General features: G+C 34.5%; 1 protein-coding gene across 2 annotated transcripts in view; it reads left to right on the top strand.

Annotated features, from left to right (window-relative positions):
• Window positions 1-31: 31 nt before the first annotated feature.
• LOC131787716 (ubiquitin carboxyl-terminal hydrolase 4) overlaps window positions 32-17,647 on the top strand; it is a 39,131-nt gene continuing 21,515 nt past the window's right edge. For both annotated transcript variants that reach the window (XM_059104802.2, XM_059104803.2), the window contains exons 1-9: window positions 32-154; window positions 1,379-1,506; window positions 4,040-4,294; window positions 5,254-5,399; window positions 5,954-6,009; window positions 9,571-9,589; window positions 9,776-9,822; window positions 12,156-12,612; window positions 16,851-16,961. In XM_059104802.2, coding sequence (XP_058960785.2) covers window positions 42-154; window positions 1,379-1,506; window positions 4,040-4,294; window positions 5,254-5,399; window positions 5,954-6,009; window positions 9,571-9,589; window positions 9,776-9,822; window positions 12,156-12,612; window positions 16,851-16,961 — 1,332 coding nt within the window. In that variant the 5' untranslated portion in view covers window positions 32-41. The remainder of the gene's footprint in view (window positions 155-1,378; window positions 1,507-4,039; window positions 4,295-5,253; window positions 5,400-5,953; window positions 6,010-9,570; window positions 9,590-9,775; window positions 9,823-12,155; window positions 12,613-16,850; window positions 16,962-17,647) is intronic.

Below are 17,647 nucleotides of genomic sequence, written 5' to 3' on the forward strand. Positions count from 1 at the left end.
TTTTGGAACTGGGCATGACTTTGCATAACTTCACTTTCAACATGGCCGGCGTTGGTGATAACAGTGATCCAATCGAGTCTTCACCAGACTTAGAGAATCAGAAAAAGGAAATAGCAGAGGCTATGAATAAGCCTTTAGTTAAAGGTGATATCTGGTAAGTTTCAGTGGAAATGGTTTTTTATTAACGTATGGTTTCTGCGGCAGCTCTAAACGGAAGTGAAAGTGGTGTAAGTACTACTTTGACCAGAATAGAAAAAATTGTTCAATTTCAACTCCTAGTTTTCAAGAACAGATAAGCCCACTAATTTGAAGACTTGATTCGCAAGTTACCTTTGACAGAATGCTTAGTGCAATAGTGAAAAGAGAGTAGAAGTTAACACCTGTGACTAGTCTGCATTTTTTGGGGTTTTAAAACTGTATCTTCAGCTGCGAACGATCTTTAGAACACACAGTGAACGAATTATGGATATCCATAGCAGTGCAGTGAGTAATGCCTCTCGTATTTATAAACATAACACCAAGCAACATTCATTTACAACTGTGCTTCTACATGGTTTTAAAAAGTGCATCCAGGTTAGATGTCTACTTTTAATGCGAAAATGCAGTATTTCGGTTTGTTCTCTTGTCTTAGAATGTAAAAGGATCAGAAAAAAGCAGACAATGTTAATGTAAACAAGAGCAGTTTACAGTCCATTGACCTAAATGACTCTCTATAGCTTTCAAATGATCACTCCTCTTCTGTAAAATTTATGTAAGTTCCGATTATGCACAAGTGGCAAACGTGCTTCACACATGCTAGCAGAAGATGCCTGCACTTTGTAGATCAAAAATGTGAACTACAGCCAACAATGTACAATGATCAACAATCAACTCTGGAAGAAGAAGAGGATTTCCAGCTTGTACACTGGCTAAAACAGACTTCCCTGAAATTAACTATATTAAGCACAAGCAACTTTTTCAAGCAAACTGAAAAAAAGGAATTGGACAGAGAAGAATAAGAACTTACTGTCTAAGTGTTGTTTCTCTGGCAGAACCCCATCATTGAAGTGTGCATAATGCATTGTATACAATATATATATATATATATGTATATACATATATATATATATATAATATATATATATATATGTATTATAAAATGAATTATTGTATATTGCCCATCTGAAATTCTTATCAAGTATTATGACTTGCTTAAAATGAGCACCATTTTGATGATGGGAGTTGATGCAGTAGCAAAGAACTTGGTTTGAAACTGACTGGCCAAAAATCAGCTCAAAACAGAGAGATGATCCTTCCAGTAGTCCTTCAAATACCACTTTTTAATAGGCTTCTCCTTTTCAGGTCACACAAGGCTTAATTGTCTTGATTTTTTTTGTAGGTTTCTTGTTGATAGTCACTGGTTTAAGCAGTGGAAGAAGTTTGCTGGGTATGATTCATGGGATAAATTTGAAGTTGGACAAGAATTGAATAATCCTGGTCCCATAGATAATTCAAGTCTTTTTGAAGGTAAGAAACAATATTTTAAGGGGTTTGACCTTTGTCTTATGTGTGTTGATGATGTCTTTTTGTTTTCTTGGTATTTCAAAAAAGGAGAATAGAGTTTGGTTGTACATTATTTTTGTAGGAAGGAAGAGAACAAAACACCTCTTATATAGGGACTCAATTCATACCCTATAATTTATAAACTATTTTTATAAATTATTTATAAATCAAAAAATTTAGAGACATAAATTAAACTTATTTTTAAATTATTGTTCTAGTCTTATAGGTGGATTTTTTCAGTCACAAATAAATTGGTATAAAAGCACTCTAAACTCTGCTTTTCCTTGACTTTTAGTATCTTGCTTTTAGTGGCTGCTGTTTCTAGAGTTTAATAAAATGTTTGATAAATAGGAACCTGTATACCTTACTGTTTAAATGTATCACATTTAGAGCAAACTGTAACCTTCAATCAGCAACAAAATTGTTGACACATTGACCTTTTCAACCCCCTATGACTTCAATTTTATCTCTTTTTACCCTTGCTAAGTTAGCCTATCACTTTGTTACATACAGGCAACGTTGAATTGGGGAGTGAGGTCCTGTCAATGATTTAGAAAGTGGTAGAAACAGGAGTGTTATTCCACACATTAGTAGGACTCTTCAAACATAATGTGTCAATTGAAAGGCTCAGAGCAAGAACGACCCCTTGATTTTTCGGCCATTTTTGAAAGTCTTCAGAAGTAGTTGTCAACTACTTCTGAACACTTACAAAAATGGCCGAAAAATCAAGGGGTCGTTCTTGCTCTGAGCCCTCCAATTAATTGTGACACTAATTGTCTGAGACATATTTCTTACCATCATATTATTCTTTAATGACAAAACAAAACCAAACCAAACCTGTAGAGCTTAATATTTGGAGGAAAAATGAAGTTTGTAACATATCATCTGGTTTCATTGGTTTATTCATTACTTTATCCTTATCACTGATAAACATGATGTAAGAGTAATGGGAGCCACTAAGATATATTTTATGATATTACCAGAATTTCTGTGAATCTTAAATTCAAATTTCAGTTCAAATTTAAAAGAGAAATATGATGAAATGAACAAGTTGTACATGAGGTGTCAACGTTTTGTTCTTTTTATCTCATTTAAAATCCTATGAACAGTGAATTGCAAAAAGCCAAAAAAATGCCAATCTTCTGCTCAATTTTTGTTTGTGCCAGGCCTTCAAGATTTTGTGTAATGTGCACAAGTGCATATGTTTGTCCACAGATTTTCCCCTGAAAAACCATGTTATCAAAAGTTTTTGAGCCCAGAAACTCAACTGGGTGTTTTTTATATATAGATGGCTACATAAAAGACACTAACTGCCGTGTATTGAGTGGTGCCCATACTAAAGCTGAATCAGTCTAAAGTAAACATGAAGACAAAATAATATTACCACAGACTTCTCTTGAAACTTCATCTTAAGGAAATGTTTCACTTTGTTGTTCAGACAATCAGGGACAAAACAATGTTGTATAATGATTCCATGAACTTTAACCTGCATACAGGCAGCATTTAAATTAATGGGGAAGGGGGGTCTTATCATTGATTTAGGGCACGGTAGAAACAGGAGTGTTATTCTACACATAAAGAGGACTCAGCAAACATGATGTGTCAACATTGATGCCAATGTTTGGACCTGTGTTTTGAGTTTCCTGTATTATGTCACAGGGCAATAATTGCAACTTGGGTCACCAATTATTGTATACCAGTCACATCACAAATTTAGTCGTAAAATAATTGGTAATGATGTCCTGGTGAGATGAATAACACTTATCACCTTGGAGAGATACTTTTGCTTGTTTGTCTGCAGCTTATTAATTCTTTTCCATCTCTGTGCCTAGAAGACTAAATACCAATATGTTTTAAAATAAAATTAAAAAATACTGCAAAAGTGGCAGCTAACAGAAGTTTGATCTTTTCTGTATATAATGATGTTGTTAATTTCAGAGGAAATAGGCAGTGATTTTGCTCGACATACTGTATGTACGTGATGAATTCTGCTGGTTACTGGCTCTCTTCCTGTAGAAAAGCAATGTGAACTTGCAAATTTTTTGTGAATAGCTCAGAAGTAGTGCTTAGAAAAACAGAAATATTTTGGCAAATGGAAAACTTTAATTCACTACTTGATGATGGAGAGCATGTGATCAAATTAAGTTAACTACTTTTCAGAAATGGAAATTTAAGAGCTTAATCATTGCCTTGGTTGTATCAAAATTGGGTTGAAAATGACACAAAAATTATTTTTTGGACCTCTGTAATCATATGCATAGAACCACTTGGTCCCCTCCTTTTTAAATAGAAGTACCCTTAATTTTACCAGTACTTCACTTGTGTTCAAGTTGTAACAAAAGCTTTTATTTGTCATCTCTCAAGAGTAATTCAGGCTGCTCTGGGAAATCATTGATATTACTTAACTAACAGAAACTGTCTCCTTTTCTGAGACTGCTGTACATATTTTTTTTACTGGTGACAATTTTACCATACTGTATATTAATCATCTTTGTAGCTGATGGTTGCACTCTGAAAGAACATCTTATCGATGAGCTTGATTACACCCTGCTACCAAAAGACTCGTGGTGTAAACTTGTATCATGGTATGGAATTACTTCAGACCAGCAAACTCTGTCCAGGAAAGTTGTGGAACATGGAATGTTTGTCAAAAGCTGTAAGGTTGAAGTATATCTCACTGCTTTGAAACTTTCCAAATACTCAGATCCCCAAACATTTGTCACGAGGCAGTTCAGCAAGGCAGATACAGTTGGTAAGTTGACATTATAGTCATCTAAGTATACACTTCTCTTACTTGAGCTGAATAACTAGCTCACCCAAAGGTTACTTTAATTAATTTTTGTCAAACAAAAAAACATAATGCTTTTAAAAGTATTTTTAAAGTATCAATGATTTGTATGAAATTTATTGAAGGAACTTGGTTGACTGTGTGAATTTGTGGAGATTTTATTGAATTCTTATTACTGCTTTATATTATTTGACTGCTCGATGACTGGGAAAGATGAGGAAAATCCTGGGCTCTAATTGGCAAACAAGTGGGCAAGATAAGCCTACCTTGCCTGCTGTAGATTTGCTTTGCCTACTCTGATCCTAAAAGGAGAAGAAGTTGTGGTTTTTGGTTTACATTTTTCACCCTTTTTGGGTTGCTATTTTGTTACAAGAGGAAGACTTCACTGACAGTTATTTTTCCACCCAGAGTGGCAGACTTTACAGTCTTTAGGTGGTCAAAACCATTAAAACTATCACTTGTTTGGTGATGTGATTCACTTGGAAATTCTCTAGAGTTATTTGTATTTCATCTTTAATGATTTGTGATATCTTTCGGATATTGACCAAGCTTCTTTTGTCTGGAAAGTATTTTTCAGAACTCATCTATAGCTCAGTCTAATTTAATTTTCATAATTATACTTGTAATTATATTAAGATACTAAAACTAAAATTACTATTATTATAATAATTGTAATTCTTATTGTTATCAAAACAAGTATTTCCATAGTGAGTGGAAAACACATACACTGAAAAAATACTTGCATCTCCTATTTGGACAACATTTCAGTCTAACAAAAATAAAGCTAAAAAAGTACTTGGTCAATAATCAAGCCATCTTGACCTTATCATTGGTCAATAATATGCATATCTAGCCCAGGAAATCACAACAATTTGTAAGGTTTGCTGTATCTTAAAAAAAGAAGTTAATTCATTCCTGAACAGGTCATCTTGTGTCAGAAATGAAAACAATATTTAACATACCAGAAGATGCTGAAACAAGAGTGTGGAACAAGTACATGAGCAGTACATATGAGCTTCTCAGTAATTTGGAATACACTGTACAAGATGCTGGCCTTTATCAGGGACAGGTATGATAATTTTTGAGTGAAATAATTAACTTTTAGGGATTTATTCAGTGATACACTTGAAAAAAGTATTGGTTCTGATTGGCCAAGAGAAGTGCAGTTCTCAAGTAACACAATGCAGAAGAGAGGTAATTCATTACAGAAAAGATGTAATTCAATGAAGATAAGGGTAAGAAAGTAAGCATTTTGGTTATTTGATTTAAGAAACTCAGGTAGCCAATCAAGTCCCTTAAGTAGTTGTATACTAAAAATAAAAGCATTAACTATGAACCAGTGAGTGTCAAAATAATGATTGCATTACTTGATGGGCACTTAAAGAACCAAGGCTATGGTTTGTCCATTGTTCTTTATGGAGAATTCAATTCCTCTTAACATAGGACATCATAAGACATTGTACAGTACTTTCATGTGTGCTTTTGCATATCTCAAGAAAAATCATACCTAAACAAAACTCGCATATCAGGTATTTTTTTAATACATATGATTTTTGTTTTGTTTAAACAAAACTCACATATCAGGTATTTTTTAAATATATATGATTTTTTTTTCCTTTTAAGGTTCTAATTATAGAACAAAAGAAGGAGGATGGTACTTGGCAGCATCCATCTAAAAGGTAATGAAGGCTCATTCAAGTACACAGACATAAAGACAAAGAATGTACATTATGTACAGTACAGTCAAACTTTTACAAAAGAATTGCATTTACAATTGTTACTTGTATGTCATTTTATTTATCATGTAGAAAAGTGTAACATTTCTGTCAGTTCCTGTCTACATCTAAGCCAGTTCAAATATCTTAATGGCCAAACTGTTAAATTGCAAACCAAAACTATACACTGTGAAAATTAGTCAAATGTATTTTCTTGTGTGCCTCGGCTGTTTTCTTGTCCATTTGGAGTAGTGTAACTGAATGAGCAAGGACATGTAGAATGAAAGTTGTCCTCTGATGCAATGATCTTTTCATGTTTATTATATTTGGCAATACATGCTGATGGACCTGGGTGTCGATGGTTTTTTGAAAACCAGAGCACAAACATTTTCAGAATATCAAGCATGAAATGTAACCTAGTGTAAGGTATAACCTAGTCTAAGGTTCCTCTTCATTATTAACTGGACCATCTACACAAAATCTGATCGGCAACTTTTGTATATATTAGCTCTTGTCTAAAACAAAGTGATTCTGAAAACGACGTATTTGTCCAACTGTGTTGCTGTGACAGAAATGCACAGGGAACTTAATTTGCATAATATTGAAACTATCTACTGTCAAAGTTGATGTTTGTTTTCAGTTCACATGTATAAATGAGTGTTTTACTCTTATAAGTTGTGCTCAGTCTCTTGAGTTTAGATCAGTTGGGAGTGACTTTTAAAGGACTTCTGACTGATGTAAAGTGCAAGCCTGAAACAAAATTAGAACCACATTTCTCAACGGAAATGGATGCTACATTTCAGATACTACTTTTTAGCATTCATCGATTAATAATTGGTTCATATGTCAGTGTGCGTCCATGGGGATATGAGGCACACAGGGTTAAAGTTGTTCAGCAACTCTAGCTGCTCTTAAAACTTTCCAAGTGCTCCATATCCCCATGAAAACACAGCTGACGTATGAGCCAATTGTTTTATAATAGTGTCAACCCAGTATTCTGGATGTTGTTTTCTTTCAATCCTGAAAAGTGTTAAGCAAGACAGCATGTAATAAATCTAAAACAAATCATTTTTTAACCAACACAAGCTCTAATGAAATTACATCAGTTCAAAAACTTATTCCCAAACTAAAAAAAAAATGATAGTTTTTTTGTTATAATATACTTTGAAATGAAAATTTCTAGATAAAGTTCACAGTGCATACTTGACAATCACATTTTAAAGTCATTTTGCACATTTGTCAGGTTTACCAAATAACTGCATACTTAAAGGTAAGGCAAATAAAGGACAGAGATATTTTGAGGCAAAAGCTCTATTGAAATAGATAACAGATATGGTGTATAGGACAGAAAATACTCAGATTTCTTTGTGTATATGGGACCCTTGTGAAAGATTCGTAATGCTTAAATCGTTGTTTACTCACCTTCACAGCCAGAAAATTGGGAAGAGTTGCATTTGAAATTCTGAAAGTTGTCACAATTAAAACAAAATCTTCTATTGCACAATACTTTAAGGACATATTGATCAACAATTTATATATCTTATTAGATGATTTTGTGTAGTATGGCTGAGCATTTTTACAAGTTGTGCCCTTTTTTTTTTAACAAGCCCGCAAGGCAAGTCAATATACAAACAACCAGGAAAAGTACTCAGTGATACTACACACCTAAACATCCAATAAGTTATTCATTATCCAACTGGGTTATTTTTTTTATATACTTCTTATAAGGCAGGAAAAGCAAAGCAAACAGAGAAGCAGATTTGTCTTGCATAATGCTCACATTGGATTGGCTTAGGAGACATCAACTTGTCACCTAGAGTTTCAAAACGATTTAAAGATGAATTTGATTCATGATAGTTGTTCTTAAATTGCACACATTTGAAAGTACTGCACATACAAAGGTGTTTGTTTATCAAAGAAAAGTGATGAATAATTTATCACCTGTAACAAACCTTTGAATCCACCAGGGAACAAACTCTCAAAGACATGGTTGAACTCTTAGCATAGAAAAATGAATTTGCAAAACTACATTTCATTATGACTCAATCACATGGCGAAAATCACATGAATTCCTGTCAGTACTTGAGGAGCTAAAGACTGTGAACCGAGAAAAATGGTAGAATTGTTAAATATGGCACTGGGAAGGCAAGCGTAGCCACCTTGTCCAACAGGTTTTTTTACAATACAAGATAACCAAATGGCCAAATACTGTAACTGTACTATATTGCAGGACATTTCTAATCCATTTGAGTGTCATTTGTACTCTACTTAGTGCTGTTGGTGCTGGTTGGTACTTCTGACAATTGAGTCTGAAAATAAGGCAGAAATAAATATTTAGTTGGTGAAAGATAAAACAAGGCCTGGGCCTTAGGCCCAAGTATCATGGGTAATGATGCAGTGGTATATAATGGGGAGTATAGCACATGACATCCATCTAGGCATCGGAACCAACCTTGCACCTTTGGCTGATGCCAAATTTATTTTAGTTTGAAAACTTAATTTGTTTAACTTTGAAGCTTCATAGGATGGACTACTAACTGTTCTGAGTTTGGGCCATGGTTCCTACCCAGATTTCCTGTCGTATTTTTTCCCAAAGGGATTTTTTCTGGCAGGTTTTTTCTGGCCTCTGTATAACTGTAGTAATGTCCTTGTAAGTGGTTCCTCCTGTTAGTGATGTATACCTATTTTTGAATGTGTAAGGAATTAATTGTAGATCAGGACTGTATATGGCATATCAGCTACGAATGTATGCATGTATGTATGCTCCTAGCAATATATACATCTGGTTGGTTCTCAGCAGGCTTCGTTAAATAAACTCATTTGGTTTACATTACTGTGTTATTTGTTGTGAAGTTGAGACAAAATACCAGGCAATATACCAGGCAATATACCAGGCAATATACCAGGCAATATACCAGGCAAGAGAATGCTCCAAAATTGGCCACTTCTGTCAGCAAATTCAGTTTTCATTTTCCATCATGTTTGGGAATCATAGTTTGGCTCTCTTAAAAGTTCTTTCCATTTCTTTCAAGCCTTAAAAGACCAAATCAGGTATCTTTCCATAGATTTACATTTCATTTAGAGCTCCTAAAGGTCTGTCTCGATCAGGATGGAACAGAAAAAGTATCTTGACATTCTCAAAGCTTGCAGCTAAACTGGTCAGGAAGTTTGCTGTCAATCACCAAGAAAATGTTCAATCTTGAGGCATTTGTCTCCTGACATCATTAGAATACACAATAGGATTATACCTACCTGAATTTGCTAGCCATGTTATAATGTGATGTATACTTGTACACATCTCTTATTTGTGTGAGTTACCTAATAGTATATTCTTCTTATATGACTAACATAGACTTGTATACTGATACCAAGGTTATCTGGAAGAGTAGCATTCAGCATTGAAAAATTTATCTTAATTAGTAATCTTTACTTAAAATGCAATATTAGAATGTAATTACAAGTGTATATCTTGTGAGAAAAATTTCTGCTACAACTGACTGTTTTCTTCTCAACAATTGTTTTCAGTTCTTCCTCATCATCAGGGGTAAGTTGAAAAGAAATTTTTCAAAAAAGAATGGTTCTTTTTTTTTCCTTTTTTTTCCAGTATTACATAAACAGACATTTATTTATGACATCAGTCTGATGTAATATTTATTGTTAATTAAATGATCAGTGCACATACCTGCTGTTAAGTATGATTCTTTCCCTAAATGCAGTTTTTCTTGTACAGGTGACATTAAATAGTGAACATGGTACTGAATCATCCAATCCCTCCAGGTCAGTAGTTGATGTGATTTTTAATATTCCCTTTTTAAATATAATGGATTTCAGTTGAGGTTTTAAATACCAAACCAAGACAATTACAATGGGAATTAGAACAAATGTCAACATCATGATAAGCCAATAAGAATTTAATGCAAAACATGCAAACTCACAAAAGTGCAGATAAATGCAGGTGACTAAGTTACAAATGGTTTTGGTTTTTTTCTGATGGCTCTAGAGGATGGCATGAGTTTTCTGGATGCTCCACAGGGCAAAATAAAGAAATCTAAAGGAATCTTGGTTTACTTTTGACACTTTTCAAGTCTTGCGAATCAAAGCATGCCTTAGCAGAATTATGTTTACAGCTAAAATGGATAATTTAGTTTTAATGCAAACAACTTTACTGCAGGTACCCTTTGAGCAAGTTTTAGCTATAAAAGATCAATCTGCTGCAACCTGGAGTGGCTCTTGCATTAAGTGCATGGCATTTGTCTTTAGAATACATCTTTCTTTGATCTCCTTAAATGGGAGATAAATGATCCATCTACACTGGACTTACAATGAAAACACAATTTTCTGGTTGAATAGAGAATAGTTTTCTGAACATTTTACATCTTTGCTGCACCAGACTTCAGAATTTGACTTTTAATCTCACAACTCTTCTGGTGAATGTGGCAGTGGAATCAACCCAACATTGACACACATTAAGAATGACATTAACAAGGAACTGTTGGCTCATGTACTCACTGCAATGGTTCAACCCCTATCACTATAGTTTGAGATCTTTCAGGATTAGAATGTTCAGCAGGCAATTTTTTTTCACCATTTTGAAGTTAAAACATGTTTTTTCTACAGCTCTTATAATATAACACAGATGCCATTTGAGAAGGACCCGACATGAAATTACCTCTGCAGTGTTTGTTTTGGAAGTGCTAGTTTTGCTGACTCTGATAAAAATTGCTCAAAGCATTTGCATAAAAGATATCTTATCAATAATCCTGTATTTGCCTTGTGTTTGCTCTTTTGGCAAAGGTTGAAAATATCTACAAGTTGTCAATGTATATTTACTGTCTGCATCCTGTAACACATCTTTTATTGAAGCAGTATTTTTCTACTACAATTACATGGTTAGTTGTTGCTACTGATTAGGCTTTCCTCATTGAATATCATTTTCTAGAAAACATCCTTATACATCATTATCCTTCTTTACCAAAAAAATTTGCATGAAGCAAAATACTTTCTGTAAGTTCATTTTCCACACAATTCTCACTTGCTCAGACATTTTCTACCTATCAAATTTCCTTTAAGCTACCTCATTGCCATATCGCATGTCAATGCCTTGTAAACAACCTGCATTCTATAACCCACTACACACACGAGGGGAAAAGTCCAGACAGGCAAACAAAGGGCCCCTGTTGTCATGCCCATGTGAAAGCCTTTGAAATATGATTCTTTTTTCTTTTTGTTCAGTGTATCTTCACTTATTTTGAAGAATGTAGTTCACCATATCTTTGTTTAGGATGTTTTGGAGATAAACAAGAGTTCTGATCTGCTTCCTGTATTGACCTTTGACCCCTAGGAGTGATTAGAACTAAATTTCCCCTTGAAATGTCACCCCTTAATCAAACATTAAGGTCACAACAATTAAGGAAACCATCACCAACTAAAGAACCTCTTGATTGATAGATAAAATCTCCAAGTCGGCACCATAGGACATGTGTAGAAAACAGTATAGGGAATATGCATACTGATGTTAGGATGTAAAGGGTTAAAATTACAAAGAGTGATATTTTTGATGCAACCAACTGAAATCAAATAATATTGATTAAGTCTCTGACTGGGGAATGACAGCAACTATTATTTTATGTCATCACATGTTGCACTCTCTCTCCAGCTGGGGAGTGAGTGTGTTGTGAGACAACCAAACAAGAGCTGCAAAGTAGACCACAGTGAGATTTTTTTTTTTTTTTTTTTTTTTTTTTTACAAAAATGAAAATGTCAGTTACACAGTGTCCAACCTCAACCCACCCATCCAAAAATAACTCTTGCATGCACAGCATGCCTGAGTTTCAACCTGATGGCTGACCAACATTCATTGCTAGAAATTATCAGAGACTTGTTAACTAAGAAGGTTATGTATCAATTTGAATGTTACTGTTCCACTATTTGAGATAACTTCAATATAGGGCGCAAGAATAACATGCTAATAATTAAAAGTAATTTTTAGTTTATATACTCCTTGTTTTGCTTGTTTGTGTTTCTGATTGTCTTCTGATGAGCAAAGTATAGAATTATATTGTAATTAGAAATGATCAGCCAAAAAATGTTTAATTCCTGTGTTATCTCAGGTACAGTAGTTATAGCTCAAGAGGCTCTTGGGGATATGATGGGCTGAAGTCGAGAAGTTCCTTGCCAGGCCTCACAGGACTTGGAAACCTTGGCAATACATGTTTCATGAACTCTGCTCTTCAGTGCTTAAGCAACTGTGTCCCACTGACGGAGTACTTCTTAGCTGGTAATTATAAAGAGGAATTAAACCGTGATAACCCTTTGGGAATGAGAGGAGAGATTGCTAATGCATATGCAGGACTTCTTCACCAGATGTGGAAAGAGCAGTATAGCTCAGTAGCTCCAAGACAATTCAAAATGCAGGTGGGACGGTTTGCCCCTCAGTTTTCTGGCTATCAACAGCAAGACTCACAAGAGCTTCTTGCTTTCCTCTTGGATGGACTTCATGAAGATCTAAATCGAGTTAAGAAGAAGCCTTATGTTGAACTAAAGGATGCAGATGGAAGGCCTGATGGGGTAGGTTTCTCTGTTTCAAGAAACACACAAACCTTGAAGTGGCTGCGAAATTTGTGAAAAATTTTAAATATACATGTATGTGCTGTAGAAACTGTTCTTTCTCAGACCAGTACACATAACTTATTATATGGCGATTATTACATGACAGCTATTATTATAACCATGAATGTGATTATCAAGATACATATAATCACAGTAATAGTAGTCATAATGATAGTAATTAAGCAATAAATTAATGATAGTGTTGGCAATTATGGCTAATATGATAAAGACCATAAGTATTAATTTTTATAAATGTGTATCCTGTTATTATTATAGTTGTTATTGTTATTATTATTATTATTATTATTATTATTATTATTATTATTATCATCATCTCGTCTATCACAGTCTTTGCTGGTGTTCTTATTGTGCATCAGCCAGGTGCAAACCATGCTCTCAGGGCATCAGTCACTCAAGTCAATTAAGCACCTTTCTTAGGATTTGCATGGATCCCACCATGCAGATCTTTTGAATCTCTGCCACATTAGCTGCTTCTGATACTTTCTTTATGTTTTCCACTACTAGCACCAACAAGTACAGGGATCACTTCAGTTCCATATGCCACATTCTCTACATTTCTACACTAGTTCTAGATCGTTGTACTTGCTTTTCTATACATTTCCTTCAGAGCAATGTTTCTATCTAATGGAACAGTCATATCAATCAGTTTGCAAGTGGAATTCACTGAATCTATTACTATGATGTCTGGTCTGTTTGTTGCTATAGTTCTGTCAGTATTGACTGGCATGTCCCATATGGTGCTGATGTTGTTGTCTTTATTGTGCATCACAGTCTCTGGTTCATGTTGGTACCATTTGTCTGTAATCTTGATATCATGATCTTTACAGATGCTTCAATGGAGACATGCTGCAGCATTATTGTGCCTGGCGACACATTCCATTTTGGCTAATACCTCACATCCAGATACAATAAGGTCCACTGTCTGAATGTCCACATTCTGCATTTGCTCTCCGCTTGCGGGCCACAAATAACTTTCTCGTAGTTTCTGGTGTTTATTGCCTGGTCTCGAGCTGCAAAAAGTAGTCCCTCTGTTTCTCCTTTCAGATTACATGACAACCATTTGTTGGTGGTGACTGTGTCTACATGAGGCTTTCTGTGTGTCTGTTCTTTGGTAATAAGTATGTTTGTGCTGTTGTGAATCAATCAGGCAGATTTTCAGGGTTTTCTATCACTTGGTTATACAGCAGGTGGTGATGTAGTGTTGTGAGTTGTTTGAGCCAGAAGTTAGGAAACACATCAGGGCCCGGTGACTTCCAGTTGTTTGTTTTCTTTAAAGCAGTCTGCAACTCATCTTGGCTTATATCCTCCCATGGTTGGTAATCTGTATCTGCATAATTATACAGATATATGCAGATACAGTCCAATCTGCTGAATGGAATACAGATATATGCAGATACTTGTCCACTCTGCTAAATGGTTGTACTCTCTATTGTTCTCCAAGATGGAACACCAGAATTTGTTCTGTTGCTTCTTTTTCTTAGGAGGTTTTTCAACTGATATCTGTTCCTTATCAAGGTTTCTGAAGAACTTTTTTCTATCATTTGCAAACATCTGGTTTTGACTGAATCATTTACTTCTTTTTACATATCTCCTTATTCTTTGGGCTTTTGCCTGAATTTTCAGGCATCTTTTACTCTTCTTGGTTTGTTGTTATTTTGTACTTCTTTTTAATTCTTTGTTTTTTTCTTGCAGATCTTTTGGGTTTCACCTTTCTGTATCTGTTAGTATTGACAATTCAGCTCTCATGCTTTTAATCTGATCCTCAATTCTTGTCTTCCATATTCGTTGTTGCCATTTATTGCCTTTTGTCCTTGGGATTTTTGTCATTTTACCCATCTTTTTAGATATTACATATGCATTCACATATTTTAGCAGGTTGATGTTTTTGAGGTTGGGTACCTCTTCTGCAATTACCAGCTGAATTGCTTGATTTGCTTGTTCGATCAACAGCTCAACTTTTCTGTTCACTTATATCATGGGTAGAAGGGGCCTCACTGTCATTATGATGTTTTCCCATTCAGCCCTTACCCTCTTAATTTCTTTAACTATCTTCGATCTCAGATTGGTTCTGTGACGGTTCTACCTCATTTACATTTATTACCTCATAAAGGTTGTTGGCCTTTTCTACAAACACATCATCTACTACACTATCTATTTCATTGTTTTGTACAGTCTATCCATTTTCAATCCATTCCTCCATGCTATCTAGCTCAATCCATGTTGGTTTGTTTTGTTTCTCAATAAATCTATGTTGGTTTATATGTTGGTGTTGTCTGTTAAATTGGGCCTTTCATTTGGGTTACTTTCCTTCCATATTCTGTATGTATCTTTTGTTACACCTTCACTGGGGTGTGCTTTGCCTTGTGATAGCAGAACGTGACTTCAATGTAATCCTCTTGTGTCCATTTCTGTCTGGTATTTGTTCTTTTTGTGTTGGTACCTGCCCCATCTGGTGTGGAAGGACCCTTTTGAGAGAGACTTAGTTGGGTTAGCCACCACTGCAGGTTGAGAGGGTAAATCAGTCGCCAATTTTTTTTACCTCAGCTTGACTACTCACTGAGGGACATGCTCCTTTTAAACCCATGCAACAAGTGATGCAGAGTATGAATTCCTTGTATTTATACTAATTATATTGGTGAAGATGCTATTTGACCCATAGTTGGAGAGAGGCTATCCCACACCAGATCTCAAATTTTGATATTTCTAACCCTTGCAAATTTATTAGTTGTTATTATTATTATTATTATTATTATTATTATTATTATTATTATTATTATCATCATCATCTCTGTATTTTTTATAATTAGTGTGTTTTAGGAGGGAGAATGTATCTCAATCATTTTTTTTCCTGCAATCAGTTATGTGGTTGGTATCCCACAGCTATTATTTTAGATTTTAAAAAAATACCACAGGCTTAAAATAATAATAATAATAATAATAATAATAATGATTTTAACAAGTCAAGAGAGAACTTGGAACAAGAAGTAAAATTAAGCAAGATAAACAAAAAATTGAAGTGGAATCAATGCTAACCACTTTTGATATTCACATTCTTTTTTTTTTTTTTTTTTTCAAGTTAAAATTATTTCAACTTCCCAAGAACATGCTGACAAGAATTATGGTCTTACCTAGTAAAAAGCACAACCAGTACCCAAAAATCCTTCCAGGGCACTTTTGTTTAGTTTGTTGGAGTCTGATAATCTGCTCCTGCTCAGAAACTCTGGAAGTGCAATGACCACAAAAAATTTTAAACTTGGGCTTTAGCATAGGAATTCTAAGTAATTATGCCCTTTGAATGAAACCACATTCACTCACTTTAAAGGCTATATTTTTACAATAATTTCTTATTACTGTTAATTGTTAATGTTGATGAAGTTGGTTTTATTTGTAATACCAAGATCCACTCCTTTCCTTTTGTTTTGTTTTTTAGTTTTCCCATCTGTTATGACAGTTTTGTCATTTCTGAAAACAAATTTTTTATTGATAGTGTTGTAAACAAAGAAAATATCTCTACATGGTCTTCTTTTAAGAGCCCAAAGTATACAAGTCTATGCTCTAAGAAAAAATTAAGGGAGCCCAGTGCTCTGAAACTGTGAAATCCCAGAGCTCAGCACATGCTTTTTATGAGAAAAGTAAAATTTGTGAGTCGCCCAAGTGCAAACATGAGGTGCCAAGGGCCTGCAACAGAATTGCTAGAGCACAGCCCTCATACAGTTGATCATCTAAATTTAAAGTGCCTAAGTAAACACCATGCTGAGTGAGTGCCATAAAAATCTTATTTTTTTACATTCTCATTCCCATGGGAAAAATGGAAGGATTTTAGGGGGACCAATGAGAAACAACTAATTTAAACTAACTTGTACATTAAACTAATATTTTGGACAAAGTGTTGTCTTCTTAGAACAAATAGGAGCAGTGCTCTTAGAATCTTGAGAATTGAAACAGATGACTTCCTGTCATAGCAATTTGTCTTATACTAGAAATTAATACAAAATAATGCTCTGCAATTCTCCTAACATGGAAAATATGAATTTAACACACTGAGTTATCATATCTACAGAGTTGTGAGTGAACCACTTTTGCCATAATATGTTTTTTGGTGTCAACATCTTTATCATTATTGTCATCAATTGATTGTATTTGGACAAGGTTTGAAATGTGTTGCGAATGTTTAGGTTGTTGCAGAAGAGTCCTGGCATAACCACCTTCAGAGAAACAATTCTGTCATTGTTGATACATTTCATGGACTTTTTAAATCAACTTTGGTTTGTCCAGATTGTGTTAAGGTTAGTGCCTGTGTGAAATTATGGTTGATTAATTATAAGTGCTCTACAATTTGTGGATCAAGTTGTCCTTCAATGATTTTGAGACAGGTTGTATGCAATATGCTTAAGATCAGAAAGACTGGTAATTAAGCTATGATTTAATTCAGAGAGAGTCTATGAATGTCAATTAAAATGCCCTGACAATTGTATAAATGAAAGATGTGCATTGCAAGCAAAGAGGCTGAGGCCTCCTACAAGCAAACCAAAGTAGATTACTTGCTGTGAAATCTTTCTTTATGTGGTAACTGAGCTTAAATTTACATTCATTTTAATTTTCTTTAATTCCATATAACCGTTTTAGCATTGCTGATCTTAAAAGTATTTGGGAGGTGTTTATAAGGGTGTTCTCCTTTTCAGATGGTAACCAATAAGATTTACCGTCTGTTTTACCTCTTACCACCTAAATCCTGTGGATTCTTTAAAATTCAACAACTAAAAGGATTGCAATTCAAGTTTCTTTGATCTGTCAAGCTTAAAATAAAGAAGTTGTTTATTTAGTTGGTCAAGGGAATTTCTATTTGCCTTGGAAAAGGCTGAGAATTGCAAAACCTATGGCTGTAGCAACCTTAAGGTTATTTCACTTATGAACCAAGTAATGACATAGTTCACCATAGAGTTCTCTGTCACACAGTGGTAGACTGTCAAGT

This window comes from Pocillopora verrucosa, chromosome 14 (genome assembly GCF_036669915.1).
Source record: "Pocillopora verrucosa isolate sample1 chromosome 14, ASM3666991v2, whole genome shotgun sequence".
NCBI classification, from domain to species: Eukaryota; Metazoa; Cnidaria; class Anthozoa; order Scleractinia; family Pocilloporidae; genus Pocillopora; species Pocillopora verrucosa.